At 38.3% G+C, this 27,707-nt stretch overlaps 1 protein-coding gene across 7 annotated transcripts in view; it reads right to left on the bottom strand.

Annotated features, from left to right (window-relative positions):
* The window catches only part of GNB1 (G protein subunit beta 1), an 86,522-nt gene that overhangs the window by 29,736 nt on the left and 29,079 nt on the right, over positions 1-27,707 (bottom strand). For 5 of the 7 annotated variants that reach the window (XM_038376559.2, XM_038376563.2, XM_043500220.1 and 2 more), the window contains exon 2: positions 4,758-4,865. In XM_038376559.2, coding sequence (XP_038232487.1) covers positions 4,758-4,814 — 57 coding nt within the window. In that variant the 5' untranslated portion in view covers positions 4,815-4,865. Of the gene's footprint in view, positions 1-4,757; positions 4,866-7,941; positions 8,103-9,517; positions 9,590-27,707 lie in introns of those variants that run through there. The other 2 variants (XM_043500218.1, XM_043500217.1) reach the window with 2 other exon arrangements.

The raw sequence follows: 27,707 nt of genomic DNA on the forward strand, positions 1-27,707 counted from the left end.
ACTCTATATTGAGGTCTCAGGCAGGAGAAGGTTTTCTGATTGCTGCATAAATTATTTTCCTCAAAAAGCTATTTGCTCAAAACCCTCAGGGGGGTGGGGGGAACACAACTGATACCTCTTCTCCACTTGCTAGGGGAAGAGAGGAAGAGTGGCTGGAGTTTACCATAGTCCTCTGGCCGATTCCAGGATTTCTTCATTAATTGGGAGGGTGATCCTGGCTGGTGTTGTCACACTCACATATTAAATGTGTCATGAGACTGTTCCTGTCTGAACGCAGTCCCAATGTGCAGGGGCTCTGCAATTTGAGACAGGAGGTCCTCAAAGGCTTTCTGCATGGGGACTGGTGTCACTGCCCTGAAGAGGATTCCTTGGGTGGAGGCAGGGGTCATTGTTGCCTCCCTGTCGTTTCCTGCTCCTATGCATTCACATCCCATTCCAGTGTGGCCTAGCCATTGATGCCATTAGGCAAGAAGGAATAAGTCAGCAATGGCAAGAAGGAGAATACCTCCTCTTCAAAAGGCAGCACCAAAAGGTGCTATGGAGCAAGTTCCAGTGCTGGTCACATCTGTGATACCAGGAATGTCTCCAGACACATTATGGATTCCTCCAAGGCATATCTGAGATCTTTGCTCACCTCCGTCACAGGTCTCTCACTTTGCCCTACTGCTTAGGGGATTTGTCCTTAGATTAATCTGTTTCATGTCCCTCTCTGGAACTCCCCTTTGGTTTTGGAGCTACATGTAAGCTTGGTTCAGCTACACGAGTTGGTGTCCCATTTGTAAGCAGGCATAGGTATCTGCTTTCATGCCCAAGGTGCCAGCATAGAGGCAGTCAGTACAGATGCTGAGTCCATCAGCCCTGGGGTAGTCAGTGCCATGGTCTTGTATGCAGCAGACTTCAACAGTTGCTGTCAGCAGCATCACTGCTGACCACCTCATCATCAATGGAGTCCTCTTCACCCACCTTCCTTCCACTGTTCAATTCCGGAGTGTGATGTGTGCTCGAGGGAGTGCTGGCCAACACTGGTTTGTGTGGTCTTGTTGTGGTCATGACTGTCACCTCTGGGTCTGCAGTAACCTGCATGAACCACTCTAGCTCATGTAGCTTGAACTGAGCTTGCAGTGCTGGAGTAAAAGGACTTCCACATAGAGCACCTGACCGGGATGTGCCTCTCCCCTTGGCAGAAGACACATTTGCTGTGACAGGTTTCAAACCCCGAGGGTTTGATTCCACCATGGAATGTGGCAAGTTGGTGTGAAGCATCTTGCCCTGCTGTATGGCAGGGTGTGGTGGGGTTGTTGATGGACTTTGTTTAAAAAAAAAAAAAACAACCTTCAGTTAACTGGCTTAGGATCTCTGAAAAGAATAGTGTGTCACACACTCACTGGCTTCTGTCTGATTGCCACAGGCAGTAAGAGGAAAGTGAGAGAGTCGCAGCCACTCCATCCTTTATGCCCTTGTGCAAGAGCATGAGGATGCCAAAGGCATATGCACAGCTGCCAATACTGCTATTCAAAAAATCCAATCTTGAATGCATGAGTACCTACTCTGGGATTCACACTGACAAAATAATTGAAAAACTGTTTAATATGTAATGCATTATGCGTAGAGACTTCTATTCTCTTGAACAGCGTTGCTCTGATTTGATGATCTAAAGTTGTTTAGCCAGAACTATTGTACGTAAAGCCCAAATCCTTTCCAAAAATTGTGTTCTTTAACAGCACAGTTTAACAATATAGAGGTTGTATAGTTTACAGTGATGCACTGTTGCCCTTTTAACAAGGTGGCTCCACAAAACTGTGCCTCTATGTTGTTGTAAGTCTTGAGCACAGTTCGAAAAACAGCTGTGTGAGACTTAGGATGGGGTCAGGGATTGAAATTTCTTCTCATTTACAAAAATGATTTGTTAAAAATAACTATGAAGGGAGGCAACACCACCTGGCAAACACACTTTCATTAAGTGTACTCTCTGGAAAGGAAATTGTTCCTGAAAAATATACTGCACTATGCCATCAGTGTTCAGGGGTAGGGAGAATCTTGACATGAGGGAATGTGTATTCTAACCCCAAGACTTTTAAAAACAAAAAACGAACGAAAAAAACCCCCAAACTTGTTGAAATCAGGCGCATTAAAAGGCAGCACATTTGCTCTTCAGAAATACTTCTGAGCCTTGGGAATATATTGACTCTGATGGGATAATTAGCAGCATTTAAAGAGGGTGAATTCTATTCTAGTCAAGAAAGATACCCTAACCTCCTCTTCAGTTTTCTAGCATCGTTTTAATAAAGTAAGCCTGAAATCCCCCTGCAGTAGATGACTCTTAGTAAAATGTGCTACATCTAAGAAAAATGTAATCCTACTCTTCTTTTGGTGGCTTTAAAAAAATCTAACTGCAGAATTACATTGGTGAGGTCCAACCATGCTGTTTACTGTACAGTACTTATGGCATCCAATTTCAGTGTCCATTGATATTTATTGGTGTGAACTTTTGAAATTAAGGTCAGGAATTACAATTATTCACATCCTCTCCCTCTCAATTCTGGGACGCTTGCCTTTTTCTGCTCCCTCATTTTAAATTAAAAAGAGATGTGGGGTTGAAAGGAAGGAGTTTACAATGTGAAAGAAAAAGTGACCATATCAGCTCACTTAAAACCAGTGTTTGGCAGCGAAGTCAAGTTGTTCTTGTGTCTGTATACTTTCACATGAATGCCAGTTTTCTGATTTAGCAGCCCTGCTATCCCAAATAGCACAGACATGAAGACTGGTGTACAAATCGCCAACCCAATAACATTTCAAATTAGATTAATATCACTTGAAGTTTGGGTTTCTTTTTACAGTGTAAGTGATTAAAAAGTCATCTTTTCACACTTTTTAAAGAACTTACTTGGTTTACAAACAAATCACAGAGCCATACAATAGCAACAAGTTACACATAGCAATAGCAGTATTATGAACTCAGTTACATAGGTGTTTAAGCAGGCGCAGAACATGGCTCCTGTCACAGAGTTTACAATCTAACAAGGGCAATATAGACAGAAGGAGGAGGGGTTGGGATGGAATGCAACAAAAAGCAAGTAAGAGGAAAACTTCAGCATGTTCTGTTAGTACTACTTTTCTATGCACACTGAACAATAAGACAACTAGGATATAAATCTCCACAAAGTGCTTCCATAAAAGGTCTCAGAGAGGGTGAAGACCCTAGCACACTGGGTGAGGAAAAAGCGATCCAGGTGCAAGAGATTCAAGTGGAAGGAGGATGCATTGCAAATTAGTGTGGCTTGGGTGGAACAAATGGGGGTGATGAGGATCAAAAGGGAACACAACCAGAGAGCTTGTCTGGAGAAAAACTGTACATCACCAGTGTCAAGTAACCTACATTTTACTTGCATGAGGTAGAATGGGGGTCCAGACATTTTCATTACTTTTGTTGGTTTGGGTCTGAACCCTGTGTGGCATTAGAGCTGTTATTTTGGGGCCTAAAAAAATTCGGGGCTGTCTAAGTTTTTAAGACGACAACAGCTGCTGACAAGCACAACCTGCAGGAAGCAGAAGTGATGTTCTCTCCCCGCACTAAACCTATTAGGTCTTGCCAGTGTAAGTACTATAACTTGGCTATTGTGTCTCACTTTACTTCTGAGCTGGAAAGACCGAATGTATTTTGAGCAATAATCCAATGCCCACTGGATCACAACTACTTTGGAATATTTTTAAAAAAAAACCTCAAAGAATACAAAATCTAGTTAATTTAAGATATTTATTTTTTGGACTTGTCAGTTTACACAAACTGAAATTAAACTGATCAGTTTCACTCAATTTATATAGTCAGTTTCTCTTTCTGCTTCATATGTGCTGGTGTTTCCAAAGAATTAAATGACATTGGGAATAATTTTTTCATGTTAAAGTTTCATAAAATCCTTTTGAAAGAAGCCTACAAAATGTCTATTTGACAATAATCCTCTTTTGGAAATATTTAAACACTTCTCTTTTATTTCACTCAGCATATACATGGTGAGTAGATGTGCAAGCAAGTGAGAAAGAACCAGAGTATATTTGCTGTGATCTATAACTTAACACCAATGAAACAAGATGACCTAGTTTTACTGCTTGTGTATACTTTTGAGCATAAGCAGGAAATAAAATCTAGACAGTAAATAAAATATCATGTTGTACTTCAGCCAGTCTTTTTAAACTACTTTCTGAGAGGGTTGTGAGGAAGTTTATTCATGCTAAACTTCATGGCAAGTGATGAATTATAATTTGTTTAGTACTAGACACTACTGATCCAAAATACTAAACCAAGATATTATCTATCTAAAAGTGTTTTACAAATCAATCTGAAGGCTTCATAAAAATATCAGATACACATACCTGATGCATTAGAGATTTGGATAGCTTAAAGTTTCAAGAGAAACATATTGTGGCCTTAAGGACAGGTTAAGATACGGAAATGCTTTTAAATATTATCTATACACTTATTATTTATCTATTAAATCTATACATTCTTATATTATTCTGTGTGACTCAATCATAAAGCTCATTAGAAACTGGAATGGCTAAAAGCAACTTTTTATGGAGTTACCTGTGCTTACATTTATCAGATATCCCATACATTAACTTATGAAATATATTTTGCTTGTTAGGTTGAAACTTTCACATCATTTTTGTCCATCTCCCATCCTGTTCCTAAAAGGACACAACTGGCATAAATATCACTTGCATTAACCTAAATACACACATTGATTTGATTTAATACATACTCTGATTTGGTTTTTCAGTTGCTCAGCCTCCTGGCGTAACTGGTCAAGTTCACTCATCTTCCTGTGTTAATGGTGGGCTTCACTGCCACCTCTGAGACAATCAGAAATCTGAAATACAGACACAAGAATTTATTAAAAAAAAATAAAATAAAAATCAAAGTTTGATAAATTAGTGGAGCAGAATGTCCTTTCAATACAGCTAGAACTCAACCCAGATTTTTTTTAACGATGGGTAAAGTCAGTTTCAGTAGGTCCAAGGCCATTTTTTCTCAAATCTATTCAGAACAAGGTACAGTCACAAGCCTTCATATCTACTGTTTCATTCTTTATGCCCATGACTAATAAAATATGTGTAGGATTGTTTCCTCTCCTTTCCCTCAGGTCCTATTGCATTTTTCCTACCATAAAGTATCTTCTTGATTGCATTTTGCACAAGCTGTAATACTCCATGAGCACTATGCTGATTTTTTACAAACACTAATTGTGATAAACCCTTTTTCCCTTGGGGTAAAATTCTGTGTAAAAAAAAATCAGTGGAAGATTTGTTTTTAATCAAAGGAAAGATAAAGATGTCTCTAATATTTATAGACTGGAGTAACAAACTGAGAAGCCAGGAATACGATAATACAATAAAGTTTCCTGAAATTTGGTGATTGTGAGGAATATATACAGTCTGGATAGCTGAGTAAACAGGGATTGTTCAGGTCCCTATGAGGCAAAAGAAACCAAAGGGACAGTAGATTTGGGTGAGAAGCCCTAAAGTACCTGTTGGGGAACCTCATTTAGTTTTCTCTTGCTAGGTAGTCAAGTCGTACTGGAACAGATATTCGTAATGTTATGTGTAATTTCTACTGTGAATACACTTTGTTTATCCTGTGGTGTAACTGAAAAGCAAATATGAACTTACAGAAATTAGATGAAATATTAAAATGTTTCATTTTATACAATTACATTTGTTCTCACACTTGTCTCAGAGGTCCACTGTAATGCTTTTCATGTAGTACGTAATTGGGGTGGGGCTAGCCATACAGAGGACTAAACAAAACAAGTTCAACTTAATACAAATAGCTAGGTAACACTGTTTTTGAAATGTATTCTACACACTGTTTCATACAAAAATTCACCCAAAAATCTGTGGATATGACAACTTATACCTGCTTTAGGAGTTTCAACTAAGTTACTTCAGGCATGATTAAAATGGTCAAAAGAAACTAAAACTTGTGGAAAGCAAATGGGGTATTTTAGAAGCTACCTTGATCTTCCATATTTAGTATTATCCACGCTGCTGCTGTTCGTTGTTTGCCAGTCATATACATTTGATTACAAATTTGATTCCTCTATTCCTCCACTGTATGGCCATAATAGATTATGCATATTGTAGGTATGTATTATCAATGGACATTGTCTTGCTTTTAATTGCTACCGTTGTGGCTGTCATTCATCTTTTTCAACAAATCAAATCTTCACATTCCTGAACTTTGAAAACAACAACAGATATAACTTCTTATACTATTAAAATCAGTGTATAGAAATTGTAGTAATGTTCAGAAAACACAAAGCCCTCTTCTCCAAAAGAAATTCTGGCAATTGTTTTAGAATAGCAATGAATGGTCGTCTACTAGGATAATTACCTAAGATCTCATTTACACTTTCTATAACAGTGTTAAAACAGTTTCATTCCATCTACAGTATCAATTACACAGTTTAATGAGTTGGAGAACCTGCTGCTGACAGCCATTTTATGCAATAGCTGGTTTTCCTAGGGTAGATCCTGAGTTATTGGCTACCATACATGCTTCTGGCTGCTGCATCCTAATAGGAGATTGTCTGTAAACAATCTAGAACAGACAGAGCTAAAACACCATCCCTGAACCACCATGAATTTCCCACAAAGGCAGTTTCATTCCAAGATGTTACTCAAACCATTTAAATATCTTCTGCTAAGTTTACAATACTTAGCCTTTAATAGAAACATTTTCCTAAACTAAACTATCATTTTACTTTAGCGTTCATATTTCATAGTTACCCCCAAACTGAATTTCTTTTAACGTGGTAGTAATAAGCACTAATGTAAAATTGCAGAGGTACAGTAGCAATTCTAATGAAATTTACATTTAGCTGGGAGGAACAAGGTATACGTCTGTGTCAGAATTTTAGAGCTAACATAAGAGTGGAACATTAGCTCAATTTTATAGGCAGATTAAGTCACTAAATTAACCTTTTTAAAATACTTCAATAGCATAAACATCCAAACCAATTTATAAACATGACATTATTGCTGGCTAAATTCTTAAATTACAGCACTTGTTAAAAGACTTATTTTAAGAACAGTGTTTAGTTTTTATATATCAATATATAAAAAGGTTATAGCAAATTTTTCATTTAGCAAGGCTGTTAAATTTGAGCTAAAACTGCTGTCATATTTGTTTCTCCCTTTAAGGGCTATCTATAGCATGTATGAAATTCTAAAGGACAGAACTGGTATTTATTTTTGAAAAAGTAATTAGGTAACTAGAACGGATCCATCACCACTAAAGAACACAAATGCTGTGCTAGCAGCTTCAGATATTATTCTACTGGGATTTAATCCGCCTTTAAAAAAAAAAAACCCACCTCACAGGTAGCCCTACCCAGGAGGAAAGATAAAGATAATTGCAAAGTCCCCTGCTAATCAGTGATGAGATGGTATAGTAAAAGCAACTCAACAAGCAAAGAGATTCTAATCCACCAGTAAAGGAGTGGAAAATAGATGACGTGAAAGTAAAGTGCTAATGCTCTCTAAATAGGGTCATTCTGTTGCTTTCCTACAGCTTTCTATCATAGTAAAAAGTACTCTAAAGTACCTCAGAACTTTAAACGGCTCCCAGAATCTATCAAGACAAATATCAATGTCCAAAACTTCTGACGCCATTACTTGCAAATATACTGTTCTCTTCAGCACTCCAAAATATACTTAGAATAGAAACTTGAGTCAGCTCCTACCAAAAAAGTCTCCAGTCATACTGTTCCAGAGCCCAGATGCTGTGTTAATGTGGAACTAGGTCTCTTTCTCCCTTCAGATTCCAGGGTCATAGTTAAGCCCTTGTAAAACTGTTGGTTTAGCTTAGTAGCCCATTCAAATCCAGTTAAGACTAAACCTGCTGAGAGCCTTATGCTGTCCACTATCCTTCTGACCCATATTCACCATTCTGTCTTCTTTGGCATATTCTATCACTTCAGAATATTCTCCACTCTGAGTTCAGTACTAGGGACTCATCTGCTGAACCACACCCCAGTCTTGACAACGGAGCAGTCAATGCTCATCTTGTCTCTGCAGCTCAGCTCTCTTGCTTGGAGTTGTTTGTACTGCAATTTTGACAATCAAAATCACTTCAGACCAATACAGGCACTTGACTAAACCGTGTTCTTAAGCACACAGGGTATCAAATTTGTCACATTTCAGCTTCACCGCCGATCAGTTAGACTAATTACAACAATTTTAAGTTGTTTAGCTCTATTTTAGCTAGTCAAGAATACAGAAATATCTACCATCAAGCAGAAATAATAGTCTCTGGTATTATACCTTTCGGACAACTAACTCCTCACCTCTATGAAGTGATGGTGTCCTCATTTTACAGGTGGGGGAACTAAGGTCCACAGGTTAAATGATCTGCTCAAGGTCACAGTAGTGTAATGACAGAATCAAGAATAGAACCCATGTCTTCTGGCTTCCAGTCTCCTACTCCAGTCACTAGGCCCTGCTGATGCCATCTGCAGGTTTATCTTTAAAAAGTCTGGTATGGACTAATATAGCAGCAGGCAAAGGACTAGCTACATATCTGTCCTGCTACAGCGCATGGTGTAACATGGTTCCAATCTTCTACTCATGCCAGAAATTATAAGATTATAAACAATGGAATTATATTCACCTACTTATTGAAATATAGTGTTTTTTTAAAAAGTCCTTAAAAAGTCTTGAAAGGGGACAAAAACTGATCTTAAGATCAGAATAATGTTGAGGAAATTCACCTTACCGTGACTGAGCCTGGTACCATCATTCTGGACCATCTGAATACATTCAGCAGTTTTTAAAGATATACCAGATGTTGCTTAATGAGGTGTGCAATGAAGGATACTACTGCAGATGTGTAAACCAGCTGAAGTGGGACATTACTATGAAGTGCCATATAGCCATTAAATATATAAATGTAATAGTATGAAGTGAGTATAGCCCAATATGTTAAATAGTTAGTTTAGGGGACAAGTCTACAGCTGTTAAGACACTCCAAAATATGTACACACATTTCTTTCCACAAAGAAAAGCCTTCATTAAAGAAGTTAAGATAAGAAGGGTCCAGTGATGGAATCTCCTCTAACATACCTTAATTCCCACATTCACCACTTTCACTGACCAACGCTGTCCACCCTTCTGTAGGTCCCACAAACCTCCAACACATATAGCTATACTACACAACACCACACTCCTAATGGATTCTCTCTGTGCTGTGAAACCTTGATTGTAACCTTATATTTTCTAACAAGAAACCATCACATCATACATTAACTTACCAGCATATGGGTGTTTAAAGATGTGTTAATGCTGCTGAATACGAGTTAATGTTTTTTGTGATCATGAGCAATGTGGTGTGTACATTGTATTCCTGTTAATGATTAGAGATGTGACTTCTTTACAGGAGGGGGAATCTGACAGTAAAAGTGGTGAACGATGGGAGATGGGGAGTTAAGAGTTGTAAGGAAACCTAAACTTGACATTTCCTGACCTTTAAGGGTTGGGGTGAGTGGTTGGTCACCATCCTTAATCTCAACTATTTAAAAAAAATATTCTATTTGTGGCAATCTTCGTTGAAGCAGTTATGTAGGTCATGTAGAAAAGAGAAAACAGACCCCTTCACCATTCAATATAACATATACATGTAAATAGAAATGACAAAAATACAAAGTGTATAGAAGGTCAAATCTTTGATACACAACATGCCTAATAGATAAGACTTGGTTCTACTATAATTAAGAGCTGGGTTCCATTTCTAGCTTTTCTCTAGGTCAATCTTCTCTTTATATTGAAGACACTCCGAACTTCACTTCTCCTTATTTCTTTCTCTGCCTGCCTCTCCTCCTGCACTCCAAAAGGTGCATTTAAACCTGGGGTACCTCCTATGTATCCTATGAAAGAGTACAGCAGCTTTCCAAATCTCTTCATACTTTTTCGAGGTTCACAGGCATTGAGTCAAGGTCTCTACAGGAGCCTCTGCGTCAAGGTCACATCTCTCTTCAGTACACTTTTCACTGTGCAGTTCAGACAGGTACTCCCGTAGAATTCAACCTTCCTTATCTACAGTACCTCTAAGCTCAAAAGTGCCTTACTTAAGCACTTTGTGAGCTTAATGAAAACCTCAGCACGTTGTTTCCTTAATATAGGATCTAGAGTACTAATGAACACTTCACCTTTCATCCAAAGGTCCCAAAGTGCTTTACAAACAATAAGCTACCTTCTATGAGTGCAGAGAGGTTATTGCCCCCATTTTACAGACAGCTAAACGGAGACAAGGCGTTTAAGCAACTTGCCAATGATATTTAGCAAGTGAGTTGCATAGTCGAGACAGTACCAAAGAGTCGGGATTTTTACTCGCATGCCTCTAGACATATTGCTTCAATTAAGCAAATACTATACTTGATTTCATGGGACTCCACAGCTAAAAGTATAAAAAAGGTGGATGCTTGCCTGTTTTACATCACAACATATTGTATTAACAAGATTACATCACAACAGTGAGTTAAACACATTCCTTCATTCAGAGTTAAAAATCAGCCAGTATACATTACAAACAACTCCAAATCCCAAACTTGATTTCTAGCACAATGCCACCAGAAACTGTTTAACCCAGATTTCCTATTTCCTCTGCAGGCCCTTTTTTGGTTTAAATATTAACAGGAAGTTTAACTCTTGCCAAAGTGACTGAGAACTCCCTGGCTAAGACTCAGGAAACGAAAAGCCTAACCCAGCCATGGGCATCAGAATACAGAGGTTCTTAAAAACAGATGGTTTAAGATTTATGGGCGATTCAGCGAGCCAACCACCGTTGTGACTTTTCCATTCCCTTCTTACCAAGTCTCACAAAGTAAATTTTATGCTAATATCAAACCTCGGGGCAAGGGGGGTGAATATTTACCTTTTGTGCTAATTTGAATCAATCACCACAAAATATTTTTGTGGCTCTATACAGAAACAAGTCAGCAGAGCTTTTTGAGGCTCCAAAAATAAATTCACCTTTTCTTTAAAACTAATTAACCCCAAAATTTGAGGTTATTAAACTGGAAGGGGCATTGTGTGGAAATTAGTTATCCTTGCTCCCCATACATGGACCAATACAATACAAACTGCCATGCAAAAAAGCTTTGAAAAGCATTGAACCGGCTACACTGCTATATAGAAGCTCTCAGCTTGAATGAGAAGACATTACTGTACTTCAATTTCTGTCGTTCTGAAAAATTTTGCGCCTGAATCAATACTGTTGTCATACAAAAAGCCATATACATACCTTTTGTTTTCAAAATTATCACCTTGGGGGGTAAACAGATATCATCCGTCAATCTCACACTTACCTCCCTTTCCCTTGAAAGTGCTACTGTGTCCTCCAGAACACCACACACCACTTCATCACACCTTCACTGAACTCATTCAAAATCTCCTTCCATAAGCTGAACTGCTTAATTGAGTCTTTCTGCTGCGAGACTAAATCCCCCTAATCTTGTTGACAAAAATATATCTTGTAGTTAATGCTTTTTTTTTTTTTGTAAGAGACATTAAAATACACACTTGACAAGTTTCAGAGTAGCAGCCGTGTTAGTCTGTATTCGCAAAAAGAAAAGGAGGACTTGTGGCACCTTAGAGACTAAACAAATTTATTTGAGCATAAGCTTTCGTGAGCTACAGCTCACTTCATCGGATGTAGCTCACGAAAGCTTATGCTCAAATAAATTTGTTAGTCTCTAAGGTGCCACACTTGACAAGGTAGTTTATTATTCCTTGCAACTTCAAATGACCCAAGTCCCTCATTTAATTTGTTCAGTTACTTGCACCACATACATAGTTACTTCATTGCCCCTTTTCCCACATTCAGAAGTTAGATAATACACCATATTGGTAACTTATTAATGTAACATATGGAGGCTTTTACCTCTTATCATAAGAAACTATTTCAATACTCTTGCTGCACCTCAAAGTTGCATTTTTTAAACACTAAAAGGAAAAAATGTGCAAGCAATATATTTAGGTATTGGAGACTTCTGAAGAATCACCACCTATGGCGTAATGGATTCTTGCCATTTCTCTTACAGAGGAAAGGGAAGTCACCTTCATGTGTTTTTTGCAAAATAAGCAACAGGCAAGTTATCTATACAGCTGCAGTAGTAGTGTTTGAGCATTAAAATCTCCAACTACGTACTGTAATTTGTAGCCATTTAAAACTTTACAAACACCAACACGAATACAAAATAGTTATTGTGAATAGGGAAATAAGCTCAATAAAGAGTGCCCCAGTACAATGTTTCTGCCCTGAAGATAAAGCTCACTTGTCGTAATGAACAGTGACACACTAATGAAAGGAGTGATGTATTGTTTAAGTCCAATCATACTAGCACTATAATTTTAATTTACAAAGTCTAAATAATTTAAAGTGCACTATACTTAGCTCAATCTAATACATAGACTGACATTTACCTTAAGTTTTGAGCTGTGAAAAAATCTAGCAGCTCTGTTTTAAAATACATCATTCTTTAATCTACTTGGCATAGGCTGCAATAGCCTCTTCAGAGGCTTAGTGTGTGGTTATACTCTAGAAAGGGGGGGAAGTGACAGCAGGGCAAAGTTTACTGCACCTCACTTATTCGATTTTAATTTTTCCTCATTTTACAAAAAAATTAAGGTACTCTTTTTTTAAACAACCAGACTTGTGAACTCAACCCAGACTGAGAGTCAAACTGGATTCTTTCCCTTCTACACATCACAACCAGTAAAGAAAAAAAAATTGTGCAAGGTGAATGATTCCCAATTTCAAAACGTCAGTAGAAACACATAAAGTACTGACAGTATCACTTTGCTTGCAGTTCTCTTTATTACTGGTGATGATGCATGAGAAGTAAAATAATCCAGCTAGACTGTATTACCGATGGTGCTAATCATATCAATATATAAAGGTTAATAATTAATGCCTGCCATATGACTGTTCACCTCTTAAAATTGTTATAAGACATGGTGCTCACAAAACTAATCTCATCTCCTAAGAAGAGCTGTTTTTAGGGGCTACTGAACATTGGTGAAGTCCTAGGTGGCTGTTGTACTTTTTGAAACATACAAGAAGTCACACTCAGGGGCCTACATTATGCCCACGGGACAGATGAGCAGATGCCATTCTAATCTATCATATGCTATAAATCCTATTAGTAACACCAATGGTAGCTTGTACACTTTCACAATGGTAGCGTCTGCATGCAATGAAGTCATAAAAGTGCCACCGTTTAAACAGAATTCTGAGTTTTCTTTAGCAGTTGCCTTAACATTGATATTTCTTGCAACAACCTTCTCAGTTCATCAAAAATTTAGCCTCTTCCTAAAGAGACACCAACATTCTAGGTCACATCTCCTTCTGAAAATTGTGCCCCTACTGTTCTAAGTTACCCCTAAGATTACTATCAGAGAAAATGAAAAAAAATATTTCTTTAATTTTGTGCATGTAATAGCACTTTTTGGGTAATCAGTTGAGTTCCACTTTTGTTGATAGCACATGCCTTTTCACACTCCCCGCAAGAGGGCATTTACCAATATCAACAATAATAGAGCTGATATGCAACAGGAAGCAAGCTGTAGCTATATACAAAGAGAAAGGGTAGAAGAGCAGGAGTCAGACTGAGTAAATTTGTTGATTAAGCTATAAGATCCACACGAGATGTTCTAAACAAAAGGAGAAGAGCCATAATATTTTAGTCTTTCAATAGGTTCAGAACATATTAAGGTGTATTCTTCTAAATATTCAATTTTCTGACAATCAGTCATTACAAAAATCAACTTGAGAGCATTTCTTTAAGGAGTTCTGATCCAAATTGAAAGAAGTCTCACTTATTTCTCAGGGCCTCCTAAGATTGGACTACAACAAGTTACTCCTGGAAGAATTCTGCATCACTGCACACGCACAGAGTTCATGTCCCCCACAGATTTCTTTGCTTCCTCGCAGAAAAATGACTATCAGGGAAGCAAAGGGACGCTGCAAGAGCAGTCACGTACCACTCACTAGCTGAGCAGGTACATTGCTTCAGGCACCCAGAGGAGAGGTAAATCGCTGCAGGGCTGGGGACACACCAGCCAGTGGCTCCTACCCCGAGCCAGGATCAGCTGCTAGTTCGGGCTGGGCTGGAGAGGACAGGACTTCCTCTTCCCCTGCAAGGAGTGGCTGGGGCTGTGTCAGACCCTCCCTCAGAAACCTCCCACAGCTGCAGAAAGCTCAGCATCCTCCTCTGCTTCCTGCCTGCATCGCTCCTCAGCTGCAGGGAGAGGGGGTCATTGTATGGGGAGCTGCTCCCCCATCCACCTGGACCTCCGAGACAACCCCACCAAGCCTCACCCCGTACAACCCCTGGCCCTCCATATCCAAACCCCACTCCACTGAACCTGAACTCCTGCATCTGGAGCCCCCTGCACAGCCAGACCCCCACCCCCACACCACCCTGCACTGAGTTCCCTGCACTCAAACTCCCACCCTGATGAGCCCCACCCTCCTGCATTACTGAGCCCCCATGCCACCGACCTCTAACTAGTTGCACCCAGACTCCCACCCCACCGAGCCCCACTCCCCCAGCACCCAGACCCCCCCCGCTGAGCCCCATTCCCCCTGCACTTGAAACCTTCTCCTCCCCCCCGCTTCAGTGCATCCAGATCCCCCCCCACAACTCTCTTCACACACACACACCTGCATTGAGCTGCCTGCACCCAAATTGTCCCACACAGAATCCTCTCACCGCACACCTGGAGTCCCTCCACAATTGGATCCTGCCTGGTTGAGCCTGCCTGCCCCCACACTGGTGTAAGTGGTGCAGAGGGGCAGAGCCTCAGGGTGTTTCTGAGGCAGGCCCAGGCCTTGTGCTGTGTCAGGGTCAGGTGCAGCCTCACCACTGAGTCAGTATTCTGGGGGTGGGGAGGCTGCAGGGTGATTTCCCACCTTCTTACAGGCAGTGGCCTGTGCTCCCCACTGCCATGCTGGAGCCTCTGCATTTATTTATTGACCAATAAAACTTGCAGAATTTTGCAGAAATTTAAAATGTTGTGTGCAGAACTTTTTGTTTTTTTGGTGCAGAATGCTCTCAGGAGTAACAAGTACTCTGATAACGCTTTAGAGAAGATTCATCCACACCTGAGATGAACACAATCTCAAAAACCATATAAAAGTCACTATCAGTCTCTTCTTCTATAGTAGGATGCATGTGTGAAAGACTAGTGTCATGGAGGCACAGGCAGTTCTCTCAACTGTTCTCCAGTCTTTTTTTAAAAGAAAAAGTGAAGTCAAGCTATTAGGATTGCAGAGAAAACCTTCAAAACATGGAACGAAACCAATGCAGCAATCTCTTCCTGAGTTTGCAGAAAGCCTCAAGTAACAGTTTGAGGTGTCAACGTGCCCATTATTTCAATGGGTGCTAACTTAGATGCTCACTACAGTTAAAGTATTTCACTGCTTATAAAAATGTGTAAGAAAAGAAAGGAAGAATCATATTATGGAGATCTACACCAGTGTTTCACAAAATTGGAAAGGAGATACTAGGTACTAGCCATGGTAGGGAAGGAGGAGGAGGGCAGAAAGATGTATGCATTAAGATGGGTAACGGGCCTTTAATACCACATGATGGCATTATGCAGACGATTTGGTAAAGATCTGACAGTTTTCAAAGTCTGGGAAATAGTGATCTAGACGGATGTGTCCTCCACGTGTCTATGAAAAGGACATAGGAGTTCCTGCTTAAAGAAAGCTTCACCGTCAAAGCTCTGATATGACATCATCCTATAGTCAAAGATTAGGCAGAACTTGCCTCCATAAGCAGTCAGTGGAGCATGTTAAAGTGAAGGATAAGCCAATGCTAAAAACTTAAGTTCTTCTCCACCATGCAGAAGAATTAAGAGCCTACCCACTCTGAAGCCATCTCCCTGTCAGCAAGGGAAGAGACTGGGATCAAATCTGGTCTCTTGTGGCCATGCAGAGTACTACAGTAGAACCTCAGAAATGGAGGTTGTTCCTAACTCCAAACAAAACATTATGGTTGTTCTTTCAAAAGTTTATAACTGAACATTGACTTAATACAGTTTTGCAACTTTACTATACAGAATGAAAATGCTACTTTCCCTTTATTTTTGTTAGTAGTTTAGCAGTACTGAACTATATATTTTTTGTTATCTCTGGTGTTGCCCGATGGCATACTACCAGTTCCAAATGAGGTGTGTGGTTGACTGGTCAGTTTGTAACTTGGAGGTTCTACTATATCTGCAGACCAATAAGGCTGGCTATAACTTGAATTTCTGTCATATACAGCACTTCTGAAGCAATTTTTAAGATTAAAAATTACATTTTATCAATCAAATGTAATATTAACTTCACAAAGAGGAGACACTATCTGATGTGTTCCCTTCTGTGCTCCAATGGCATTAGCCTTTGCCGGCTCATTCGTCAGTTCCTCACACAAACATCCCTATGGCTTTCATGTGCACAGAATGCCCTCCCTGAACTGATTTGTAAGTCCATTACCCTATTCGGCAAATCTTTCAAGATTCACCTCTGTCATGATGCTTAAAAATCCCTAATTAATGAATGATGGTTTGAGGGACAGATGAGGTAGTTGACAATTACAAGTGTATGTACAAGCACTGTTTTTGATTGCATCCCTCTACCTCCAGCCTTCCAATATCACTTGTTCTTGATTGGGTGCTTCTATTTTATCAATTTACTATATGAAAAAGCAGCTTCTCGTGTTAAATAGACGTCATTACAAGAATTAAGCACCACCTCTAAAAAGGTGCTGAATATTAATTACATCTTCAAGACACTGCATAAAATTAATACTCAAAACCTCTGTGAGGTAAGTGGTGGTTAACCCTATTTTACAGATCGAATAGCTGGAGCAAACAGCTTGAGCCACTTGCCCAGGCCACAAGAAGAGACATTGTCAGAGGCAGGATAACAAGGCAGGTGGGGATTCTGGCTTTCAGTCAAAATTCCCAACCCATACTGCATTGCCTCAAGTTACTTGAAAGGCAAAAGAAAAACCAGGGACTGATTTTCAGAGGGGCTGATTCCCTCACAATTCCCAATGAAGTCTAAGAATTAAAGCCTTAATTTTTAAAATCCTGATATAATAAATTTAAAGACTAACACAATGGGTCAAAAGAACTTGAGAGAAATTCATCTTTAAGAACAAATTTCAGGCGACCCTCAGAACACATGAACTTTTTCATTGGCACACAACAGTCAATTCTAATGATACAATTTAGATTTAAAAGAAAGCCTTGTCACACTTACACAAGAATAAAAATAACGTTCACAAATATGCAAGCACTCACTAAAATCTGCATTGTGAAAAGTTAAAACATTGTTCTCAACATTAGCATTATGTGCCTCATGCCTTCAGTTCCAAAGCACTGCTAATAGTAACAACTGAAGTAGTAAGAAAAGCTTGTTATCAGCACTTAAACAAGGCTGTTACTATTGGTCTTAAGTGCAAACAAAATATTGGGAATTACAAGAAGAGGAAGAGGCAAGACCTCAAAATCACCAGAAGTAGCACTGAGGAAAATAAAAGGATTTACAGTTGCTAAGTATTTCAATTTTCCCCCAGAACTCCCAGTTTAGAGGGTATTAACTGTTTGTATGAAGAAGTTTTGAGAGTTTTTTTAAGACTATGTACCTCCAGCACCACATGAGACTAACTAATGGCCCACCTCCACTTTGATAAAACTGACATCCACAATCCCTTAGAGCTGTTTGCATGTTTAAAACATCACTGTCTTCACTACAAATGCAGATAAAGTAGATCTTTAAGCCTGCTGTGTCAGGATAATAGGGGATTTTACTAAGTATAAAGCAGGAAGGCAAACTGAAGTGCAGTAACCTGAGATTAAAAAGCTAGCTTTGTAACAATCTTGACTTATTTTAAAATGTTGACACAGTTTTTCTGCTTGTATAGTAGACTATTAGCAAGATAATTCACTTCTGGTGACCAACACTAAGGTTAAGCTACTTTGGATTTGGGGTCAACCTCACCCAAACTCCAATTTAAAGATGAAGAATTTAGGAGGGACCATGAATTTGCCATCAAAAGTAGAGTATAAATATATTTCCATGAAGATTTCTCTATGTCTCACATTCAATCATTTCACATTTTAAAAATAAATCAGCTGGTTTATTATCGAATCTTCCTAAAAGCTGAACAGATGAAATCTCACTGATTTAATCTGCAGTTAGTTTTTGGCATTAAATTATGTGGGAACATTTAAAAGTAAACAACCCTAACTGAAGTGGAATTATAACAATGATGCACATCAGAATATGTAATATTAATTTTCAAATTAAAACCACTTACTCCAGCAGTTCCCTGAGCCACACCCTCCCTAGTACAGGACAGAAGCCACAGATCGTTCATACATTCTGGATAAAAACGAAGTTATTTGCCAGGTCCACATTAACTATAAGTAACTCAAAAAAGTTATACAAATCTATTTTACAGAAAGTTTAGTTTCATTTTTGGAGCAGATACTCCATGAGTATCCTGTGATGGCTGCAGGAAGCAACCCTGGTATTGGAAAATTTATTTTCAATGCAACACTGCAGTTAGTACTTACTTAAGAACAAACCAGACAAACCATGAAGAAAAAGAAAGATTTGCAGTGCCACAAGATTCCATTTTTAGATAGAATATAGTCTTGTAAAAGCAACATTAATAATTACAGGCCAACTCATTTTCATCATGCCATGGCACTGATTCAGTGATGGCGTTCTTGTAATTCAACTGCCGGAGGCCATGTCTGAAACAGCATTTCTACTCCTGGTAAGCAGAGAGCTTACAGCTCTCATCATCACAGTCAAAGGAATGGGTTTTTAAAAAACAAAAAAGAGTAAAGAAATAAAACCATAGAAGAAGAATGTGTTAAACAAGGTTTAGGCAGTTAGATCAATGCACCAAGATGGCTGGATGACAGCCAAAAGTGCAGAGCATGGTGGAAGTAATGTCGCAAAATACCCAAATCTTTCACCTTCAGGAAAGGAGATGGAAAAGCTGGGGCTAAGAACAAACGACAGCCTCTGAGAGGGTGCAAAAATACAAAAAACAGTTTCAGAGATAAAACCTCTCTACTGAAGACTGAGAGAATTGCCTTCTCTCATATCAAACCAGTATTCTGATTCCCAGTTTTTTAAAGATTTAGAGAATTGTTAAACTGGTAACAGCTTGACCAGATTGTCTACTAGAAAGTCATCAATATTGAGGTATCTATTAAATAGAAGTCTTGGTCTTTTCCTTAGATATTCCTCCCCCCCCCCCACCATTTTTTACTTGGGAAAAGATATTTTGAAGAAATCTTTTAGATTTCCATCATTTTCCACATTACCCCAAACCTTAACATACTCAAATGAAAATAATTAATTGAAAGAACTTGCTTTAAAATTTTTATTAGGATGAGTTTTAAAAAAACTGAATCCAATGATATCCTGAACACACTAAGCCATCAGATGTATGAACAGGTGCTTCTCTAATTCTGCTTACACCCTCCTCCCTCCTGACACAGCAATATAAACAAAGGATTTAGGAGCCGAACATACTGCACGTTTGTCTGAATACAAACCTCCACCCCTTCCTAAGGTTGTTTTTATATGTACACTGGCTACCTCCCAAAGACTGATATTTGAGTTTTATCAGGATTAAATTACCCTGATGGAGGCTTTTAAAAGCAGTCTACCTTGAACACTGTGAACATCTAGCATAACCATATGAAGTATTTTCAACTCAGCGGAGTACTACATTGATAGGAACTGTACCAATTAACTTCGTAGGCCCGTAAAAGGTTGAGTTGGCTTCTTTAAGGTGGAGTATTTGGAAAGCAAGAGCAGAGAACCTCCACCTGTGCCCAAATCCAACCTACCTGGACTGCAAAGGAACCTAATGCTTTTGGCAACTCTTTAGTTTAATATTTCATTTTTAGGTGAACATTAAAGCATAAAGGCAAATCAAAATATAATGGCTGATCAAGAATTTAAGCACAGAATTTTTTATTTCTAGAAATACCTGACAAACTTTAAGGATTTTTATTCATTCAAGCTAACAAAATATTTATCTGAAGTTTATAGTATCACAACTGAGCCCGGAATAATTTCAAAAATTTTTGTCTTCCATTTAAATTGAAATTATTTCACTGGTGCCTTGACCAACTAATGCTTGTTCTTTAGTGATTTAAAATAGAAAGCACATTTTCTAAGCATCTACTGAATAATCATCAGTGCCTGAAGACTGTCAGCAAGACACAAACAACTCCACTCCTCTTCATTTTCTCTAAGTAATAAATATTACATCGGTACAAAATATTTCAGAGTAAAACCAAAAGTGGCTGTATTACAGAATTATCCAGTAGCAGTGAGAAATTCACAACAACTTGCCCATCAAATTAAGGTGATGTTTATGTAAACAAGTGTTCGATTATGAGGAAGTGAAGATACTGCTGCAGAAAAATAAAGTTAATTTTTCAACAACATGAATTTATACAACTGATCCACTCAGAGCCTTCAACAAATTTACATCTACCCGAGTTCCGACTTGTTTTTGTCGGAGTTCTCTCATCTCAGGAGCATACTGCTGCAATACTAACTTGTAACAGGTCACTTAACTGCAAATGGTAGGGTTTGATAACTATGCACGTATTTATGGCTGTACTACAAACTCACAGATGTATATTGTTCATTTCCCCTTTTACCCAGCCTCCAGATAAACCCACAACGCTGTAGTTTAATTGGAAAGGTTGCAGTGTAAACTATTTTATCTTTGGCTCGCCACCCACCCACCTTTCTGTATCTGTCATTTATGACCTTATATAGACACTGTCTTCAGGAAATGTATTAAAGCCAATAATTATTTAAATAAAATGATTCTTATATGAACATATTTTACTAATTAAAAAGTGTGTCTAAAAAGTAAATTTATCTCATTGTATAATACACTACTGCAGTTGATGCATTCAGCCACAATACCACATGGCTCTATAAACAAAAACTACAGTACAGTCATCGGATGCATTCAGTGGAAAATACAGTGGGGAGATTTATATACATAGAGAATGGATACAATTAACTTAGGCTTGAATAGAGACTGGAAATGGATGGGTCATTACACAAACTATCCCCTCCCACCCTTCCCCCCCCCCAGTTCCTCAGATGTTCTTGTCAACTGCTGGAAATGGCCCAGCTTGACTATCACTACAAAAGGTGTCCCCCCCCACGCCCTGCCCAGCTCTCCTGCTGGTAATAGCTCACCTTAAGTGATCACTCTGTGTGTATGGTAATACCCATTGTTTCATGTTCTCTATGAATATAAATCTCCTCACTGTATTTTCCACTGAATGCATCCGATGAAGTGAGCTGTAGCTCATGAAAGCTTATGCTCAAATAAATGTGTTAGTCTCTAAGGTGCCACAAGTACTCCTTTTCTTTTTTGCGAATACAGACTAACACAGCTACTACTCTGAAACCTGTCAGTAGTAGATAAGTCATGGGTATGGTCTCACTCAAGACACCAAACAGAAAATAAAAAAAGTTTGCTTGTCCAATATACACAGAGTTAATCTATTTTAATTCAATATTAATTCTATATAGAACTGTTTACTTCTCAGATTCTCTTCAAAATACAAACATTTAGAGAAAAAAAATGTTTATGCTGCTCCATGTGCTTGAACAGCTTCTTACTTACTATACAGCGAGCTCTTCCAAAGTCTTGACACCACCTCTTGTGTGAAACTTTGTGCTTTTACCTGCATTTGGATTGCATTCTAACATATAGCTGTGTCGCTGAACGACCATATGTGTGTTTGGCAAACTCACTGTTTGTATAACATATATACAGGTGCCGCACACAATCTGTAGAAATGAAACCTCTATAATGAGAATGCCTACTTCAAATCAAAACTAAAATGGATAGTTCTGAAGGAGTAACATCTTCAATAGCTTTATATCCGTTTCACAAAAAGACTTGGCAGCACTGTATGAACAAGAATTCTCCAAACGAAAGTGTACATACATTCCAGTTTTGCGTTTATTGATTTTCACCAAAGGAATAATCATACCTTGAGTAAAGTTTTTACTTTCATCTCATACATATCCAGTAAATCTTGCTTTAATGTACCAGCTAACCCTGACTTAGTTAATTTAACCAACCCTGTGAGACTTAAACGAAAGTGAAGTTTTATATAGCAGTTATGTAGGGTACCACATTTAAAAAAAAAAAAGTATTCCTAAACTATGTTCTAGGAGTCCAAGTAAAATAACCTGATCAAAAATCAATTCCAATGTGGCAGAACAAGTATGCAAAACACACACACAAACATACCTGTTTCAGTTAACTGTTTTTCCACTATTAGGGCAACTTGAATAGTAATGTACAGAAATTCAGCCACAAAGATTTCCATTAGTGTTGATGTGGGGATACTAAAACCAAACTCACTTGTGACAGCTCTGGAGGGCAGGGTTCAAGTACATTAGATTAATGCTGCTTTATTTGTTTTTCTTCTTTAGCAGGGTACAGAGGAATGTCTGACAAAAGCAAAACTTAGAAAAGATAAATTAAGAAATGTAGAGTTAAAGGACATGCCAGTTGGTCACTTCTGCAATCTTATTACGAACTTATCACTAAACACATTTTAGATTTTCACAAAACTAAATGGAAGAGTGCTAACTTTTGTTAGTAAGAGAGAAGTTTAAATCTCACTTTTGCCTGAAATAATGCACTGCCAGTTGAAGCATCTTGCAGGCTAGCAAAGGCTTAACAAATTGAGCTAACATCCGATACCTTCAGTTGGTCCTCTTCCCTTCACAGAGAAAATTTAAGTCAATGAAGTTCATGCCAGAGCTTCCCCCTTTTTTCAGGGGAGAAAACAGCTTTTGTGTCAGATCACCACACTATGCAGCAGGTGGTTAAAAGGAATGTTTTTCTTCTGAATAGTAAAGTTTCAAAACTGTATTAAGTCAATGTTGAGTTGTAAACTTTTGAAAAAAAGATCACCATAACGTTTTGTTGGGAGTTAGGAACATTTCAGTTAAGAACAACCTCAATTCCCAAGGTGTTCGTAACTGAGATTCTGCTGTACATACAAGGCTTGAAAGGGTTTGACTGTGCAAAACAAGTTTTTTTTGCTTGCTTATCTTATAAGTATTAGGAATGTCATGTCTGGTCTTCCCTAGTTTTGATGCAGGATTGGAAATCTCAAATGTGATTTGAGCTCTCTGACCCCTTAACTGATAATACAGGGTGTGTGGAATGATCCTCACATTACAAGGTGAATTTAACAAGAATTTCTTCCCCTCCCCCCCGTCCCCACACATTTACTATGTGGTTGAACACTTGATTCTAAAACCCCAAACTGGTGTTATTTCCCCCCCTTGATGGTTGCCTGTTTTCATAAAGCACCATTTAATTAAAGGAAGGGTGGTCTTGTGGTTAAAGTACAGGAATAGGAATCAGGATGTCTGGGTTCTTTTCCCAGCTTTGCCAAAAACTGTTTGACACCTTTCCTGTCTCCTACGTATGTTGATGTAATTACAGATGTCATTCAATCAATGTCTGTCAGGTACTATGAACTCCACAGAAATTACTATAAATACCTTTCATGATGCTGCATAAATAAAAAAAATTAAAGGCATAAGCCTTGCTGTTAAAAGGCTTTTAACAACTTTTAGGAGCTGTATTACTGCAAAGCTGTAATACCAATTGCTATAGGACAATTATCCTAATATAGTTAGTTATTAAGTAACTAATATTAATAAACCAATATGAAACCTCCAACCTCAATTACTAATAGCTCTCAGCACCTGAATTTACATTCTTGAAGTAACATTTTGGCTTCTGGAGTATTTTAAGTTTCCCAACAGGGTTACTTGTGGTGATAAAACTGGCCTGCCAGTTCTGAACCCAAAAATAAGATTAAAAACTGAAACATGATCATTTAAATATTACATATTAGAAATCTGTAGATGGGTAAAAAAATACCAATGTTAAGAAGAATTAATTGACTGAAAGCCAGAAAGTCATGGACAGCTTTAACTGGCAGCTCTTGCTCAGTAAATCTGGATAATTTTTATTATTATTATTTTATTTAAAGAAAAAAGTGTACTACTTTTGAAAAACTAGTGAAGAGAACTTTGATATTTTCTACTAGGAAATGCTAAGGATCACAAATAAAACTATGCCAGGAGTTGAATCATCACAGACCAGAGTCCAGCCATGAAATTTACAGAATATGACAGTAAGGCCTTGTCTAAACAGGAAAGGTTCACCAGTTTGACTTAAGTCTGTTTCTAAACAGATTTCAACCAGTACAAACCTCTATGGGTATGTCTACACAACATTTTGGAGTGAACCTCCCAGCTCAGGTTGACAGGCTCATGCTAGTACTCTAAAAATAGTTGTGTATTACAGTGCTTTGAAGTTGCTCGGGCTGGAGCTCAGATTCTGAGGCTTAGTCATACAGATGGGTTTCAGAACCCAAGCTACAGCCTGAGCCCCAAATGCAAAGCACTGCCTACACAGCTGTTTTTAGAACACTAGTGCAAGCCTTAGTCTATCTACCAAGGCTGGGAGGTTCACTCCAAAATGCTGTGTAGACAATTTCTTTTAGTTTAAAAATGGCTTATTTCAGTTTTGCTTAAACATCCTCTGAATCAACATACACTAAACCAAACTAAGGCTTGTTTAAACCAAGTGTCCAAACAGCCTTTCACACCAGTGTTCCTACACTGATTTTTTTTTTTTTAAGTCACACCTTCAGTTACCTGGGTTAACTTATTCATATGCAAAAGGCACTAACAGTTGGGGATGATTTTGCTGGGAAAAGACCCCTCTACCACCACACATTTCAACTTGCAGATAGATAGAAAAATATCATTGTTGCTGGAACAACTGTGCTGAAGGCAGAAACCATGTATTTGGGTTATTATTATTACTTCAAGCCAGAAGATGCGACAGCACTTGCTGTACGCTCCCCTAGTTACAACACCTATGATTGTTGCTGTTAAGGTAAAATGTCCATTTGTAATTGAAATCTGCTAATATGCCTGTTCTACCTCGTTTCATGGCACAAACTAAAAATTTGAAAGGGGCATGTCCTACATCTTCCATGGAAACTGCACAGAGACTGAAGACTTTATTGTCGATGATCATGTTTAATTACCTAAGTAGTAACATTTATTTGTATTATAACATATATAATCACATACTAGAGATACAACATCTTCAAGTTGACAAATCCAAATTAACAGGTTCTTTGCTACAATAATTTCTTATCATCTACCCTGCAGGTCACTAGTATGTAGCATCATTTCCAAAGAGCAGGAAGGTCAAAAGAACTTTCAAATTCTATTGTCACTCATCAAAGCAATAATCTGAACAATTACTGATTGCCTAGTAACACTGCTATGTTAGAATTAACAGCTGCGTTAAGTTGTAAATGTAATGAAGTTTTCTGGTAAGAATATTCAGCTAAGCCAGAACATAGTACGTCAACCTCCTAGAATGCGATTCGAGCCTTAGATTATTATTTATTGAAAATGTTGTGAACTACACAGTTCTTGATGGACACAGTTTATATACAAAAAGAAAAGGAGTACTTGTGGCACCTTAGAGACTAACAAATTTATTAGAGCATAAGCTTTCGTGAGCTACAGCTCACTTCATCGGATGCATTTCTAAGGTGCCACAAGTACTCCTTTTCTTTTTGTGAATACAGACTAACACGGCTGCTACTCTGAAACCAGTTTATATACAGACCATCTTGGCTACATCCACTGAATCAGTCTGGATGAAGGTGCACATGACTTCTCTCCACCACTGGATTGAATGAGTACACTGGCCACATTAATAGGATACAGCTGACAACCTGAGGTTCACTGGCATTACTATTAAATGATGAAATCCAGAGTGTTTCTGTTCACACTACTTGAGAGCTATAGAAGAAAAAGCAATCTAAGAACCAAAGTATTTTTCCTAGCTAACTGCTCAGAGTGAACTCTATAGCAGCAGTTCTCAAGCTGTGGGTCGGGACCCCATTTTAATGGAATCAGCAGAGCTGGCTTAGACTTGCTGAGGTCCAGGGCCAAAGCCCGAGCCCTACCACTTGGGGCTGAAGCCCAAGCACCACCTGCCAAGGCCAAAGCCCAAGCCTCAGAGCTGTAGCAACCCTTTGGGTGGCAGAGCTCAAGTGAGCTCAGGCTTCAGTCCCCCCCCTCCTGGGGTCATGTAGTAATGAAAGGGTTGCAGTGCAATGAAGTTTGAGAACCCCTGCTCTATTGCATACAGTTGCAGACTATTCCCCTTAAGAACATTCTTCCTAAGATATCTGGGTTGTCTTTTTAAAAGTTTATAGCTTTTGTTCTCTTTAACTGCACTAGGTGTTAAATTTTCTAACTCTCTCCCCCTCCCCCCCATAGTTGTAGATTCCTTTTAGGATTTCTTCGGCTGCACAATCCTTCAACTTCTCCTTGATTTAAGCACCCTTCAGTTTCAAAGTCAATGCAGGAAGAGTTTCTGGAGTTTATATATAGGCCTCCTTGCTTGAAGAAAAAAGTTGTTTTTTTTTTTTCCAAACAGTAGGACTGCACTGTATATACAAGAATTCCCAAATTGTTGGTTTGTTCACAGCTTTCAACATTAACAGTTTTATGAAATAGCCATAAGTTGGAAGGACACTTTGGGCATTAGTATGTAACAAGCTCATCCAATTTTGTTTCAGAATTCTCTTGTTCAGTACAGATCTCCATTATAAGAGTCTTAACTGTCCATTAAATAGGCTACCCATCTATGGTCTATTTGTTCTCAAATACTTGAAGTCTGAAGATATTAAACTGAATTTATACAAACACTTCCCCCATCTTCATCATCCACTTGCCACTTCCTTCTTGGAAACATTTTATTCAATTCACAGCATATTACTGAAGATATTCTTGTAGAATGGATGTCTGAAAGTTCAATACTTTGGAACCCAAGGTTGCAAAGCAGCATTGCTCCTATTAGAAAAGCAAAACTGCACATCTACTTCTGGTTACTGTAAATGCTGCTGTATTCAGACAGATGTTTTACAAAGGTTAGTGTGGCTGAAAAATTCATATATATTCATCTCCACATGCTTCTTGTTTTTCCTTTAATAACAGTATTGCCAGACTTGAACTTGAAGCAGATATTTTGCTTAGCACACAATTTTTCAAAAGCCAGATGAAAATACACATCAAATAGAGTATTAGTAAACTTTCATTATGTGCAAGACATGTGATTTATTAAGTGCTTAACTAGCTATATTTCTATTCTTTTTTTTATAAAGCAGGTAGAGTACAAAAAGAAATAGTAAACTACTACACAAGTTAAAGCTTAATATATCTAATTGAATGAACAATGATTTTCATAGTGCATAGTTTTATTCACATAACCCTCACTTTTTGCAATACAAGTTTCACTGTCATTAGATTTTTTACAGGGGTCACCAGTAGTAATTTGACGTATAACAACTGCAAAGTGGATTCTAATAAAACTTCTAGTTTTACAAGTCTTCAGGCTGAAGATTCCTGTGGAGGTTGTTGTCTGAAGGTGAATTTTTTCAAGTCTGTATCTTCAAAATCCCTGTATCTATTGTTGAGATACTGGTAATGGGGAGTGGAAGGAGCAGAGAATTTACTAATG

This window comes from Dermochelys coriacea, chromosome 18, assembly GCF_009764565.3.
Source record: "Dermochelys coriacea isolate rDerCor1 chromosome 18, rDerCor1.pri.v4, whole genome shotgun sequence".
NCBI classification, from domain to species: Eukaryota; Metazoa; Chordata; order Testudines; family Dermochelyidae; genus Dermochelys; species Dermochelys coriacea.